At 38.7% G+C, this 16313-nt stretch overlaps 1 protein-coding gene across 1 annotated transcript; it reads left to right on the forward strand.

Annotated features, from left to right (window-relative positions):
• The first annotated feature begins 1900 nt into the window (after positions 1-1900).
• LOC132975456 (coiled-coil domain-containing protein 6-like) lies at positions 1901-15795 on the forward strand. The gene is made up of 9 exons (XM_061040001.1): positions 1901-2217; positions 3284-3433; positions 5276-5404; positions 6034-6137; positions 7089-7249; positions 9250-9406; positions 10471-10571; positions 11647-11768; positions 14529-15795. Exons 1-9 carry the CDS (start codon positions 1963-1965, stop codon positions 14727-14729), a joined length of 1380 nt encoding a protein of 459 aa, XP_060895984.1. The 5' UTR covers positions 1901-1962; the 3' UTR covers positions 14730-15795.
• The last annotated feature ends 518 nt before the right edge of the window (positions 15796-16313 follow it).

The following is a 16313-nucleotide window of genomic DNA, read 5'->3' on the forward strand; positions in this document are numbered from 1 at the left end:
GAGTTCCCAGAAAAGATGTGACTGATTAATTTTGGATAAGTAATTAATGGACTATATTTATGTTGCACTTTTTTTCCAAAGCGCTGGTACATTTGCCTTTAATTTACTCTCTCACAAACACACACACAAGCCGATATAACAGGGAAATTGTTTCTTAGCTGTCATGTCTGTTAAATGTATGATTTATCAATATTTCATAGCCCATATTAGGTGAATATGTTATGCAGATGATGATTACACTAGTTTGCGTTTACTAAATAGCTATTAATAAAACATTCCTTCTGCCTTCTACTGAGTATACATGTAGCAAATATAGCCTACTCACATTTTCCTTATTCTGCAATCTAATTATGGTAAGATAATTCTTCTTTGGCCAAGGGCAAACATTATTTGTAGGACTACATTATCTATATGAATTGCCTCTTTGTGGCACTTTGAGTAGATATAAAGATTCAGAAATGGATATAGCACATGTTAAATTTACAAATTATCCCTGCACTCATGTTGACTTCATTTGGCTGTCTACTCGTCATTATATTATATAGTTTCAGCTTATAATATGCCCACACTCATGCACTTTAACTTATGTCAATACTGTCCATTTATGACTCTGTTTTTGCACATTTACATTCAATCTTCCATATTTAATCTTCCTATTTAAGACTAGTAATGCTTAGTTAAATCCTGGTTGTATATATTCACATTCTTATTTTTGATATCTTTTAGTACTTTGTATTTAATATTATATTGTGTTTAGATTTGCTAACATTGTGTTTTTTTACTCATATTGTGTGTTGGATAACCTGCTGCTGTAACGCCACAATTTCCCAGTTTGGGATCAATAAAGTAATTCTATTCTATTCTATTCTATTCTATTCTATTCTATTCTATTCTAAACAATACATTGCAACAATGTGCCCTGATATAATACCATTACATGGCTACAGGCTTATTTTGCCAGAAAAACATGAGATGTGGTTGAAAACTTTGATAGAACCCAGAAGCCACTGTCAAACAGAACAACAGCTCACCTCATGCGAGCAGAGAACTGTCATCATGATAATATCTGTCTCTCCATACTGTGATCTGTTCTGCACATGTTTAAATTTACAAATTATCCCTGCACTCATGTTCACTTCATCTGTCTGTCTACTCGCCGTTATATTGTATAGTTTCTGCTTATAATATGTCTACACTCATGCACTTTAACTTATGTCAATACTGTCCATTTACGACTCTGTTTTTGCACATTTACATTCAATCTTCCATATTTAATCTTCCTATTTAAGACTGGTAATGCTTAGTTAAATCCTGGTTGTATATATTCACATTCATTCTTATTTTTGATATCTTTAGTACTTATGTCAATACTGTCCATTTACAACTCTGTTTTTGCACATTTACATGTAATCTTTCATATTTAATTTACAACCATTTACGACTCTGTTTTTGCACATTTACATTCAATCTTCCATATTTAATCTTCCTATTTAAGACTGGTAATGCTTAGTTAAATCCTGGTTGTATATATTCACATTCATTCTTATTTTTGATATCTTTTAGTACTTTGTATTTAATATTATATTGTGTTTAGATTTGCTAACATTGTGTTTTTTTACTCATATTGTGTGTTGGATAACCTGCTGCTGCCCAGTTTGGGATCAATAAAGTAATTCTATTCTATTCTAAATATCAAGGAAGCAGATGTTGACCCGTTCAGAATAAGGACACATTTTGAGTCACCCACTAAGTCGGTACAGTTTTTGGGTGGAGTAGAGATGAATCAATCTGTTCTGTGTGTGCTGTGTCAATGATGCATTGGGCGGTACTGGAGACAGCCGGGTGGTGGTGCTGTGTCGACAATGCGAGAGCAAGGTCACACTGTGTACCATTCTGCTGTCTGCGCTCCTCAAACGCTGCAGCTGCCGTAGTCTTCTCTCCGCTCCACACTGTCGCACAGCCATGGCGGACAGCGCAAGCGAGAGCGACACGGACGGAGCGGGCAGCAGCTCGGCCACCCCGATGTCGTCCTCCGCTTCAAATTCGGGGAAACCGAGCATAGTCATTTCACAGTTTCGTCTGGAGGAGCTGACGAACCGCCTCGCCTCGCTACAACAAGAGAATAAAGTTCTTAAAATTGAGCTGGAGACGTTCAAACTCAAGTGTAAAGCGCTGCAGGAGGAGAATCGGGACCTCCGCAAAGCTAGCGTCACCATTGTGAGTAACGTTAGCTCGCTAACTAGCTAGCCAGAAACCTGCCACCCCCCCACCCTCCCCGACGCCACCTATAATATTGCATTTATCAGTTAGTTAGCTATGGCTAGTGTTGGATGTTTGTTGTTAAATAGTCAATATCGCCACGTAGAATGTGTAATATAAACATGTTATCTTAATTTGAACACAGCGTGCCAGTGTTGTGCTAGCAGCTTTTGCATTAGCTGGAGGATGTCTTGCTAATTTAGCCAGCGGGCTTCGGGGGAGGTTGCTAGGTAGCTGGGCCAGTTGTTTTGCTTTGTTTTGCTAACGTTAGCGTTGAAACAGAGGTGTGTGGGCATCATTAAGTGAAAGTTACTGGAGTGCTTTTAGCTTCACTGTCAGGTGCTAGACGTTGTCACCGACGTTATGACCACCAGGATCATGATAACGACTTGAAAAGTGCTCAGCTGCAGCGTTGGGCCGATGCGTCATATGTCTGTCTGCATGCTCGGTTAATCAACTCCAGCTTCATAAAAATGTGTAACCGATCTGGTGGATGGATAGGGAAGTATGTAGGCCAAAATTTGCGAGCTGGTAAAACGCCAGGCTCATGTGTTGTCAAGTCAGACACAGTGCAGCCTCCCCCCCCCACTCCCCTGTACATGTGTACGGCTTAACTACATGTTTGCTTTTGCTATTGTCACTGTGATTGTTGTTCAACTGTTTAAAAAAAATTGGCCGAGCTTGCAAAATGAGGATGCATCATTTTACATTGGTGCAGTCGTATCCTTAGTATGTCCCAACACCCATGTCTGACTCTTCATATTACTGTCAGCCATCCATTACAACATTATCTCTTGAGTCATTATGGAAAAGTCTCCTTCCTCTTTGGCTCACACACCTCACTGCAGCAGACTTTGGCTGATTGATGCGTGCCTTTTTGCTGTTGTGGTGCAGTGTGTTTACGCACCGTTGATGGCTACAGTTCGTCAAGTCTGTACATGTGAAAATCCAACAGATCCACAATTGTATTTCACTAATGTTTGCCTCTGCCACTCTTCTCATTTTTCCCCCGTTGTTTCTGCAGCAAGCAAGAGCGGAGCAGGAGGAAGAGTTTATTAGCAACACGTTGTTTAAGAAGATCCAGGCCCTTCAAAAGGAGAAGGAGACCTTGGCGGTCAACTATGAAAAGGAGGAGGAATTTCTCACCAATGAACTGTCAAGGAAACTCATGCAAGTAAGTGATGGGAACAAGGTGGGATTTTTTTTTTTAACCTGCTGGTTGGAGATGTTTATATCAGGCACAACTCAAACATCTGTTTGAACTGTCATATTGATAAAGACACTGTGGGAAAGACATGTTGGCTTAGTTCTTAGGTATGCAAATCTTTTGGCAGTAGCATTGTTTGTATGTTTAGCTTGAGCTATCTGGGTGTGTGTGTCTATGCACGCCACTCAAAGAGGTTGCAGACGCTGGTCCATTATCATCAACTGTATTGGTACTTGCCCGAAGCCTGGAAAGGCTCAAGATGACTTCACTGCGCCTGCTAGCTTCTCTTAATGACTCTCAAATTACTCTCCTCCCGTCTGTCGGCTATTTGGTTCAGTCTGTTTTCCATATCTTATTTTCCCACTGCAGAGTGTACAGAACACAGACACACACTCTCACAAAGCTCAGTGGCTAGTGGCCTAATGGTTTAATGTGTAGTGATGTGGGGAAACTGTAAGGGACACGTGTAAATGCCTAGACAGACCCTGCTTAAGGTCATGATGATGGACTTGCTTTGGCTTTTGTTATTTTAACCTCCTTACTAAACAAGAAACAGACCCGTGTATGCCTCTGCATGGAGACTTGGTACAGCTGACAAATGCCCTTCAGGGGGGGTGCAAGAGTGTGTATACACGTCTACATGGACATGCATTATCCTCTTGTGATGATAGAGGGAGAATTTTACTTGGAGTGTAAATGATTCTGTGGGGAAGTACTTTTGTAAACAGTTTTGTCTCAACTGTGTTTTCCCCTTCTTTCTTTTGATGATGCAGTTCTTACTCATCATCTAAACTTTAGTATCAAATGATGTAGTTCTCTCATTATGCTTTTGGATCAGTACACCCTTTCAGCAAACTCAATGACCTATACAATGTCAGTTAGAGGTACAATGTCATTTTCATCCCCCTTACTGATATCATCTTATGTGCCATAGATCTTTGTCTCCAGAGAAGGAGCTGATGAAATGTTGCAAACTTTCCTGGCCTAATTGTTATTATTACATGAGATAACAAAGGGATACACTTTCATGCATTTATCATGGTGTACAGTCTGTACACAGAGGAGACCTGTTATTATTGTTCTTGTATTACTTACTTGTAACGTGGCTTAATATATAGAATGCTGAAAGTTTCTATATAATTCCTTAGGCTGAAAACAAACTGATGCATTTTAATGCAAGGCTGAATTGGCACTCACCACACAGTGTAGTTGGGCTCCTGTCATACAGGAGCAGTTAGATGTTTTGGCAAAAAGGGAGGGACATCTTATTAGCCAGGAAACACAGAGCACTCGACTGTTTATAAATGCAGTAAGTTAAAACAAACTGGTGTTCTAGTTGTTTCTGTTAAAAGGAGCACAATGGAAAGGTTTATTTTTTCCCTCAAGTCTTTTCCTATGAATGGATTAGCATCTTTTTCCTTGTAATGAGTAATCACTTGTATAATTCATTGCACAAGCTTCCCATTTAGAATCAAGGCTGAGCCGCACCCTGTTTTTGTCTTTGAAAGCTGCCAAAGGTGGTTACTTTGGTTGCCAAATCATTATTTCACTTTCTTGATTCTTCTGGGAAGGTTCAACCACAAATCCAGTATAACTGCAACCTTGTAAATCATGTTTGGCTATATTCTCAATGTGAAAGCTAAATGCGATGAACTGCAACCAGCGTGTGAGGTCACTGCGGTCATCGAATAGTTTTTAGGTGACTCACCATCATTCTTGCTCTTCTCCCTTCTTTCTCATCTCCTGTGTTCTTCACCTCCTCCCCCTTTCTTCTGCCCATGCACCTTCTTCTTCTTTTTTTCTATATAGCTTCAGCATGAGAAGGCTGAGCTGGAGCAGCACTTGGAGCAGGAGCAGGAGTTCCAGGTTAACAAACTCATGAAAAAGATCAAGAAGATGGAGAATGAAACCATCTCAAAGCAGCTAACCCTGGAACAGGTATTCTTATTGTGGTAGAGCAAAAAGGTTTTAGCATGTAGTGTGAAGCAACATGTCCCTATACTATACTTGTTTGTCCACTCATTGTAGTTATGTGAGAGCCACACATTTTTCAATCTGTATTACTTACTAGAGAAAAATAGCTGGAAAAAACATTTAGGTCTGTGGCTGGTCCCATCCTGTTTTTGCTAAACCCCTCTGTAATGCTTCTCATCCTCTGATGACAGGATTTTTCTGTAGACGTGCATGACTTCATTATAGCTTGCCTTCTCATTTATGAGTGTGTACGCATGTACCTGAGTGATGCCTGAAAAATGCAAAGTGGGACATTTTCTAAAATTTGGACTTATCTTCTCCACAAATCCCCTAATAAAAAAGCTTACTTTATTGTTAATGTTTATTTTATATCGGTTGGAACAAAGGGAAACTTAAACTATCTGGCATTTTTCTGACACTGTGCCTTTCACAAGCGAGCACTGTACTGCACCTTTATGAAAGTGAAGCTCATCTGGACAGAGACCTTGGGTTTGCAGCTCAGTAAACCTGTATGCAGGCCTGTGAATGCCTTTCAACATCAAGGTTTTTGTGTCTCTGAACGTCACTCTCCGCTCCCTCCTTTCATTCTGCAGTTGAGGCGAGAGAAGATCGACCTTGAGAACACATTAGAGCAGGAACAAGAGGCCCTGGTAAACAGACTGTGGAAGCGGATGGACAAACTGGAGGCTGAGAAAAGGTGTGGATGATCATATAATGTGTTAAAGATTTCAGTTTTTCTTCACATGATGGACATTTTAGAATCCGATCCAATACCTATACTCAAACCCACATGAAAGCAAAAACACTTTTTCTATTATAAATCAAGGAGAAAAGGCTCTTGATGAGTAACACGTATCAAATTATTTCATGTAATGTATATTTATATATGGATGCAAATTAATATTATTTATTATTATTAATTAAACTTTTAAAGTGAAAAAATAAGAACCAATCTCACAACCAGTCCCATGTGCTCAGGTGTTTTATCAAGTGCATTATCAGATGAGTTAAAAACGCAAATGCTCAGGAGCTTTCAACTTTCTATAACTTAAATTAGTGTTCATCCTTTGATAGGACATACTTGGATTAGTTTGTAACATGGCTTACTCTATAAAGCTATTGTTATAGTTTTAAATCTGATTTAGTTACTTTATAAAACTGCAAGTGTTACTCTTACTCTTATGTCATTGCACATTTAATTTGATTTTTATCCAGTGATTTTATTGTATATATTTTTCATTGTGTAAGTTTTTTATGAAACATGCATGCCATGTGTCTTTTCCCCTTTTCTGTATCTCTGATTGACATGCGCACTTAAAATGCCTGCCTGGCACAAAGACAAGTGACTCAAAAGGATTTGATTATAAAGGGTTGAATAACTAACCCGCTATGAGGTGTGATAATATATATGCAATTTGTATGTCAAGAAGCCCCTTTTCATCTGAAGATGAAGCAAAAAGACTTTTGAGTAGGTTTTAATTTTTTGGAATGATGTCAATTGTCTTAAATCAACCTATAGGCATTTTTCCCCCGGCTCCTATAAAAGCTAGGCCGTCTACAAATATCTTATGAAAGGTAGTGTTAATGCAGTTACTCTTATTTCTGTTGACTAATTTGAAAGTATTTTTTTGTTTTGTTTCTGAACAAGAATCCTTCAGGAGAAGTTGGACCAGCCCGTATCAGCTCCTCCCTCCCCAAGAGACGTTTCCATGGAGATAGACTCACCAGAGAACATGATGCGGCATATCCGCTTCCTGAAGAATGAGGTGGAGAGGCTCAAGAAAAGCCTGCGCACCACCGAGCTGCAACGTAAGTGGCCTCTCAACCTGTCACCTGAGCTAAGGGGGTGTTAACGTGGAAGCGGCACATGCCTTCAAGTGTTGATCAAGGATGTGACCGATCTTTTGATAATCTCAGAGGGTTGAATTCCCTGTACACCCAGGCAGGGGTGGATTTCCATAGAGTAGACAGAACAGGATACATTCTGGCCATGTCTGACAAAGTTCCATCCTCATCAAGTTGCATTTTCTAGAGGCTTAAAGTAGTTTGAAAAAGTCAGGCTGCACATCTATCAACAACAATCCTCAAAGAAAATAATTGTTTTTGAAAAAGGGACCCAGTACATCCTAGCATGTTGTTCATGTTTTTTGTGTAGATATGGTTTAATGCAACGTACAAAATATGGGAGATGAACAGTTTCTTACATGGACATGTCAATATCCCTTCTACCTTAGTCTCAGACACAGATAATGTGGAGTCATTGCAGAAAAAAACGTACCAAACCACTCCTTCCTAATAGATTAAGGGACCAATTGGTTCTGTTATTCTGTTCTTTTTTAAAATTAACTCCTTTGATAATATCAAGTAGATTTCACAGCTCTGGTGTGCACTTCATATCACATTCACTAGTGCTTCATGAGGATACAGACACGGATACCATTTGTCAAACAATGGTATACTCATCGTGTGTGCTTTAAAGAGCACTCTGAACAACCTTTAACAAAAGACAGCGAGCATATTTGTTAAATGGCAACTGCCTGTACTTATACTTTGCATATTGTTATCTGACAAGGTAGCAAGGCAACGGGACGCCAGATAGCCTGGCCTGTATGTAGTGCGCCCTGTGTACAGAGGCTATGGTCCTCATTGCAGCGGCTGTGGGTATGAATCCGACCTCTGCTGGTTGCAACATGTCTTCCAACACTCCCACACATTTCCCGTCTCTCTTCAGCTGTCCAATCTAATAAAGGTAAAAGGTTGCAAGGCAATGAAATATAAGATACTATGTTTATTTGAAAAGAAAAGAGTTTTTAAAATGGTTACAACTGATCTATATCTTACAATATGATAAGGTACCTTGACCTTATACTGTAGGTGACTGAATGTTCGCAGTGATTGATAGCCAATATTATAGAAATTTCAGTACTCTTAAAGTAGTTTCTTTTGAATTTTTAGAGAGGAAAAGTCTGAGGTCAGAATTTGTGTTGTAGATGTTTTGTTGTGTTCCTGATGGAAAGTTATGATTAATGTTTTACAGTGAAATGCATGCATCTTCTGTTACTTTTGGTCAATGCTCAATTTTTATAAATTCATCAAAATAGGGCAGGGTTATGTCTGATTTGGTCTCTGAAAGGGGGTAAAACAATGTGTACACATATCCACTCACATGTAAATAACTTTGTGATAATGTCACTGTGGGGTTACGATTAGGCAGAGGCTGGGGACCTGTGTGGCACCAGAAGGTGGAATCTAGATTAGTCTACTGCATTATCAACTTGACTTCCTCTTTAATAACACAGATTTTCATATTTTATGGGTGCCACTGTGATGTCGAAACATTGCAGAAGTCTGCTTGTTGTTTAGATAGTCAGGAGTGTTTATTATACTAGAATGTAGCTCAGCAAAATTAATTATTAAAAGGGCATTAGTCTGAACACATACCTGGGAGTGTCTGTAAATATGATTCAAGTGATTCTTCGATTTTACCACTAGAGGGAGCTGTCAGGCCACTCTTGAACACTATATCCAAGAAACCAAGTGAAGCAGATAAAAGGATTCTCCTTTCCTAATACACGTAGAAATCAGCATTGGTCCTTTACTTTCTTTGATGAAAAGAAAATGATGAACTGCACAGACAAACAGTTGCTGTCGGAGGTCTTAATTTATAATGAATTAAGTCATTTTATTTTGTTGCAACAGTTTTGATATGAGATACATTATATCAGCTGTGTTTATAATATACAGATTCCAGGATGTGGCCTTAACAATTCTTCAAATAATGTCATTTATTTTCATGCGTCTCCTCCCAGACACAGAGAAGCGTGCCCAGTACATAGAGGAGGAACGGCACATGAGGGAGGAGAACATCCGGCTGCAGAGAAAGCTTCAGAGAGAAATGGAGCGCAGGGAGGCCCTGTGCAGACAGCTGTCAGAGAGTGAATCCAGCCTGGAGATGGACGATGAAAGGTAAAGGGTGGTACACACAATAAAAGAGATGGTCAAAGAGGTCTTGATAACTTTAAACTGTTGTACAAATGAACATGGTTCAGCCAGTAATAAGTTGTGGATAAGAGACACTTCACTTTCTGAACTGGAGCTAGATGTAGCAGAGTTCCTCTGTGGTCATTTTTCTCTGTTGGCTATTCACAATTATTATTTTTTTATACATGCCATCATCATGATTGGCAAGGTAACTACTTGGTGTCCATTAATGCATCATAAAATCCGGTAAATGTTTAATCAGAGAACAACCTCTGAGATTGCTTCAGACAGCAGTGTCAGCAAAGAGAAACATCAAAAATCATCTGCCCTACTTTAGGGTGTTTGTCTTCATGTAAGGTTCTGTATTATAAACATCTAATCACTTTATCTTTACACCTGCCATTGTACTGGTACTGTCTGTAATATCATAGTCCTTTTAATATCAGTTTATTTTGCTTTTATTTCTTTAATGCGAGTATGCAGGCACATATTACTGTCTAATGCTCTTGGGTACACAATTCAACTTTTTTTTACTGTCATACATGACACATGTATACAAAGATACATTTGATAGATATTTTATTTTAAGTACATATTCTTTCTAAGGTTCATACAAATGGGTTTGTGTGCAGTTTCCGTTTAAGCTTAAATCAACTTGCATATATTCTTCCCTCAGCAGAGATAAGTAGATGCAAAACATGAAAAGCTACTAGTATTGTCTTTAAACACATTTTTTGTCCAAGCAATGGAACACAATCTATTCAAAAACAGACCAGTACTAAACAGCACTAAATCTTTGTTCTCCTGCATCTGTAAAACATGTCTTGTCCTTCCAACTTGAGAACCGCTGTTGCCTCACGTTCCACATTATAGACAGTATGAGCACTCTTGACTTTAATTTAAAGCAGCCATGAAGATTTTAACGATAATCACAAAATATTCTCCTCATGGTGATTAGATTGTTCTTTTTTTGTCATTCTATAGAAGGATGGATTTTATTTTTAAGAGGTGGGACAATAAATTTACATTTTCACAATTTTTTCCCTCAGGTACTTCAACGAGATGTCTGCACAGGGCTTGCGAGCAAGGACCGTGTCCAGCCCCATTCCCTACACCCCGTCCCCCAGCTCCAGCCGACCCATATCACCTGGTAGGTACACTTAAGACCACAAATGTTGTCGACACAGATGTCAGCATATATATTGGTTGAAATAAAATATGTAGCACTATATTAAGCACCTTTGACACCATATGAGTAATTGCCAGAAGAGCAGCTCAATCTGGTTTCATCTTTTGATCAAACATTAAATGACACTGAAGTTGAAGTTCGCCAGTTAAACCATAAACTTATATCTCCAGTGTGGATGGCAATGAAATAAAACATGTTCACTCCAATCCTCTGGAGAATCATAAACATTTTTATGGTTACATTGTCAATGCTTAGTTGAAAGTCATAGATGTTTTTTTTTTTTTACTTTTTTACAAAAGTTAAGTACAACAACTCAAAATTCAAATGCTGAGTAAACACGAATCCAACTTAAATAAAGCTGTTGTGTTTTATAATAAATGTTTGCACTGCCATAATACAGTGAACTACAAGAAACAATTCTGCTCCAGGTTTTTATAACATAGTTAATGAGTTGCTGCATCGATATAAGGTGGAGCAAGAGGCTGTGTCTTCAAAGTCTTTCTGTGTATTTAAGGGCGAGTATGTGAGATAATGGAGAAAGGAAAGAGGAAACAACAAAATAAAAAGTAGTGAATTCAATCTTTAGGGCAAATAACATAAAGTTCTCACAGGTTAATACACTTGTTATTTAAAAGGGCATTTTTTGTAAACCCAAACTTCAAATCTTAACCCGTCTTAACCCTTGAGTCTCTCAATCCCAGAGTCCTCATGCTGATTACATTTTAGAGGGAAATTGAGCCATTCCAGGTCCAATCAATCCCATTGAGTGTGCTTCAGCAAGAATTGACATTAAGCCTTAATATATAAACAATGATAAGCTGAACCTTAGGTGTCAGAGCCATGTTGTTTTTCTGCTTTGTTGGCCAGCTGCAGATTGCAGTGACCTGGTCAAAGTAATCCTGAAGCAGGTGTTTAGTTGAGAAATAGCAGTGCACTGAGGCATGACAGCCAGAGTTGAATTTATAGCTGACTATAAAGATTAAAAACATGAGTATACACAGAGTATGCAACTTTGTTTTTAATGTCTGTCTTTCAGGTCTCTCATATGGCAGCCACACAGTTGGCTTTACCCCTCCAGCAACACTGTCCAGAGCTGCCATCTCCCACTACAACACCCCTGCCCTGCACGTCCACGGAAGCTCCTCTCATGCCGTAGCGGTAAGTGACATCCGCATACACTTTCTTAACACACATTGTGAGTGTTTTTAGGATCTCATAGGTGTATATTTTTCACATTTATAAGGGCTTGTTGTAGTTGTCTTAAGGTGACAACCCTGAACTCAATTATTTGTTTAAGGATTTGAAGTTTAGTTCCTTTATTTGATATATAAACAATGTCCACGTCAAGGCCTGTTTAAAGTCGACATTACTCTGCTAACACTTGAGCAAAATACCTACCGGCAAATAGAAAAATGTTTAATCCCCAAAAGGAGCACAAGGGACGAAGGCACTGGAGATGTCCAAAGTTACATGCAGAAACGTTTTTACTACGTTCATCCTGCAAATCATTCAGTAAACCTGAGTGACCTGATATGATCCTTTCAATTCATCTATTTTCATTCATGGCATAATAATAATATGAAGAATAATAATCATCATCATAATGGTTTATTAATAAAGCACACAGAGAAACTATAAAACCACATCCTTTCACATTTACAAAAAACGATCTTATCCCCTCGCGATGTCTTCCAGAAGCCATGGCCACTCCTTTCAGGTTCCAAAAGTCAAATCCCATAACGTAGCTCCACTAAGTCCTAGTCTCTAGTCTACTTCAACCCCTCCTCTGCATGTTTTCACTTTCATCAACAGTGTTCTTTTGTTGTATAAGTTTATACCAGACAGCAGGACTTGAAGTGTGTGTGCTTGTCTTATTCATCTTTTCTTTGTCTAATATGTTGTGATTTCTTCATATATTGCTGTCAGATCAAATAGTATTAATGAAAAATATGAAGATTTATTGGATTTCCAAGTATTTAAATTTTAAAAATTGAAGGTACAAGTACTGTCAAAGGAGAGTTCCTATGATGCGCCTTTGTCTTGATTTAGTCTGATCATACTGTGTGTCCATGTTGTCATGATCAGCTGATGTTGGAAATGTGCTACTGGAGTTATGGCTGAGCAGTGGACATATCGTGCAGTGTTACTGTCTCTTCATCTGTCCTATGTTTGGAAGGTTTACAGATTGTCCTGCTGTTGATCCTGTATTGGTGTGTCTGCAGTGACACAGTTAAAAAAAACAAGAGCTGAAAGATACAACTAAACTCAGCACAGTTATTTAAGCACTCTATTTATGTTTCTAAATATTTTGTATTTTGATCTTCAGCAGCAAATAAAGCTTTTTAATAATAAAATAGGGGGGGATTTAAAGATCTGTTCATGTTTCATGAACCACCAGCTCAGGAGCGCCCACTGGCAGCCCCCTCACTCTGAGACCTCTCCATTAATGCATGTCCAGAGGATCCTGTTTGTGCATGTGTGTGTATTTCGGCCTATGTTTGTGTAGCATGTTTACGTGACAGAGTGTAAAAACTAATTTCCCCTCGTGGGATCAATAAAGTATAAATTATGTTTATTTTTCATTCCAAATTAATGAAAGCCATATCAATACAAGTATTGTATCAATAAGCAGTAAAATGTTACCCAACCCTAATTAATAGTTTTAGATTAATTTGAGTCACATGTGTAATAGTACACGATTTGTGAATAACATCTTTGGAAACAAGCTCCAATTCTGTTTCTAAATCAACAGTCAGGTGGCTGTCTGTTGATCTGAACCCAGTTTGACATGGTGATTAACTGTAGAGTTAGAGTCCTTTATTGAAATGGCTTTTCATGACCTGCTCATTACACTGGAGTTGTGAATTTCTATTCTTCTGCTGGTGTGGTAATATTCAGTAACATGTCAACATGAACTGTAAATGACCCAGAGTCCAAATTAAAAAGATTGTTCACATTGCTACAAAAAAGCACTCTAGTGTACAATGATATAGTACAGTTATAGTTTTACATGAATTACTTAATTTCTATTCAATGTATACCTGAGGGTTGTAACCTGATGACTTACATCAGACTACAGGATTAAATGACGGCTTTTTCATGCCACGTCTCCTCTTTTTCTTTTTCTATCTCGGCCCGGAGAGAGCAGCAACCTGATTGTCCTTTATTAGGTTTAAACTTGCTCTGACATGTTTGGCCTCTGTTAAATGACACATCAGCACATTACTGCATTTATTTACATAATAATAGCCTAAATAACTGGTAAAAACAAAATATGAACATAAGAGTTTGTATGCTACTGTCAGGGTTTCCAATGTTACTTAAACTATCTGTGAAGTGTATTAAAAATGTTATATATTCCCAAAGTGTATCAACTTAAACTAAATGTAAATAAAAAATGTCCCTTTGTAAACAGTACTAATTAGAGTATCTGTATTGATAAAATCCTAACCATACCCATTTTTAGAAATGACCCACTCTGGGAACTTAACACAAATGAATTTTCTCTTAACACCCTTTTTTCTTTCATCTTTCCATTCTTATGACTGGAGGTCCAGATTTCCAGGTCATGACCAATTATTAATTGCAGGAACTCGACTTAAGTAACCTTGTCCCCAAGTCTTTGTACCTTCAGTTGTGTGTTGCCCTGGAAACACTGTTGAACAAAAGAAACTAATACTATCAACTTTCTGTTTGACACTTTGATTACAATGTACCCCCACACGGTATCTGTTAAAAAACCAAGTATTCTAGAAAAACATTGAATAAATGCCCTCCCAGTGAGAATATCTTTACTTGATGTTGGTTGGACTAAATCTTTACCAAAACCATTTTACCACTATCTGATTATGATGCAGCTTCCCAGTAGTTTAATACACGATGAGTCTGATCATTTTATTCCTTTTCTTTTTCAAACAGAGGCCCTCCCCAAGAAGAAGCACCAGCCCCGACAAATTCAAACGTCCAACACCCCCACCCTCCCCCAATACGCACTCAGGGGCCCTGCAGGCTCAGCCTCCGCTCCCCCCACCAGCTCAGCCCATGGTCCAGTCCATGTCCTCCCCGGCAGCTATGTCGCAGCACGCAGCAGCAGCACAGCAGCCTCCCTCCCAGCCTTAACGCAACACACAGTCTCTGTCTTTGCGTGTGAGTGCGCCCACTGAATGCCACGACGCTACCGCAACAGCAGCTTCCATCATTACCAGCTCTGGAAGACAAGTTTCTTACTCTGTACCAACTCCACAAAAGAATCGGCTCAAAAAGATTTAGAGGGGAAAGAAACAAGACAGCGGCTCTCCATCAGTGAAGCTGTCTGCCAAATCCACACGTGGCGTTACTTAACTACTCTTAAAAGGAATGGATGGACTGAGAAATGATCGCTTCTGGGATTTGTAGGCCAATTATCGTTTCCACCTTATGTCTTGTACATGTTATGTTTTTTTTTTCTTTGCTTGGGACTTAAGCTGGTTGGAATTGTTGTTGTGGCGCTTCTAAGATAGCACAAACAGCACGTACAGTATGTATCATGGTGGTGTTTTCTGATAGGTTGGATGTTTGGATCAATCGATGGATGTATGGCTAGAGTAATGATTGAATTGATAGATGGATGTTGATTCTTTTCATGCCTATAAAATGACACTCGACTGCAGTAATGTCCTCCACTCCAGCTCACCCACCCCTTTTGTCTCTCAGGCAGTGTCAACAGTTCACCTGACCCCAAGCTCAACATAGCTTTGAATGGTCAACTAGAGGTCTCACTGCTAGGAGTTTCTCCATTATAGGGCATTGATGAAAAAGCTCAATGAGCTTGCGCCACAGTTAATTTACTCTATGAAAGCATTCAAGGCTCGGCTGCTCTTCAGTGTAAAGGAAAAGGAAAAAAAGGATCGAGGAGGATGGACACAGGTACATAAACCACAGATAAATGTCGCCTTTTAAGGTGTTTAAAAAAATGTAGTCTGAGGTGTTACAACTTAGTCATGTACTCAGTCTCTTCTCTGCTCTTCTCTCTCTCTCTCTGGTGTATTTCTGAAAGCTTCTGTCATCCTTGTGGATATTCCTCATTAGAAAAAGGAAAAAAAACATAATGCTCTTTACACTAAATATACATACTGCTAAAACATTCTAAATGAATGGTACTGTTGAACTAAATTTCTATGTATGATTAAAGCTCTTGAGATGACAACCTTTGATTTGACTTGTCAGTTTTATGGATGGTGTTTGCTCATGTGTCATGACAGTAAAAAAAAAAAAAAAATGGATAAACAAAGAACTATTGCAAATATGTTTTTGAATCGTCATGTTCTTCACAACACGAGATATTCATGCTGAATTTAACCGTTCCTGACTGGTGCCAGTCTCTAATCAGAATGATGTTTTTATGCTTTTCACTTCACTGAAATGTGTTCTTGTGGAAATCATGAGTTCCGACTGTGTCCCTACAGTTGTTTGTTGAAAATGTTTTGCCTTAAATAAATTCACACTGATGCAGCTCGCACACCGTCTGGAAAGGCCGGAAGCATGATTGTATTGTTAATAGTGGATGAGTCCATGTTGATAACACTCTGTCATGTGTCCTGTGTTGTCTGAGGCTTCTGTAGTTTAACCCTCATGATCATTTGAATGAAATTCCTATTTAACTGATGTCTCTGGCTTTATTAAACTTCAATGCAGGTAAGAATGTTCTATCCTCTTCCTACCTTG

Source organism: Labrus mixtus, chromosome 6 (genome assembly GCF_963584025.1).
Source record: "Labrus mixtus chromosome 6, fLabMix1.1, whole genome shotgun sequence".
NCBI lineage: Eukaryota > Metazoa > Chordata > Actinopteri > Labriformes > Labridae > Labrus > Labrus mixtus.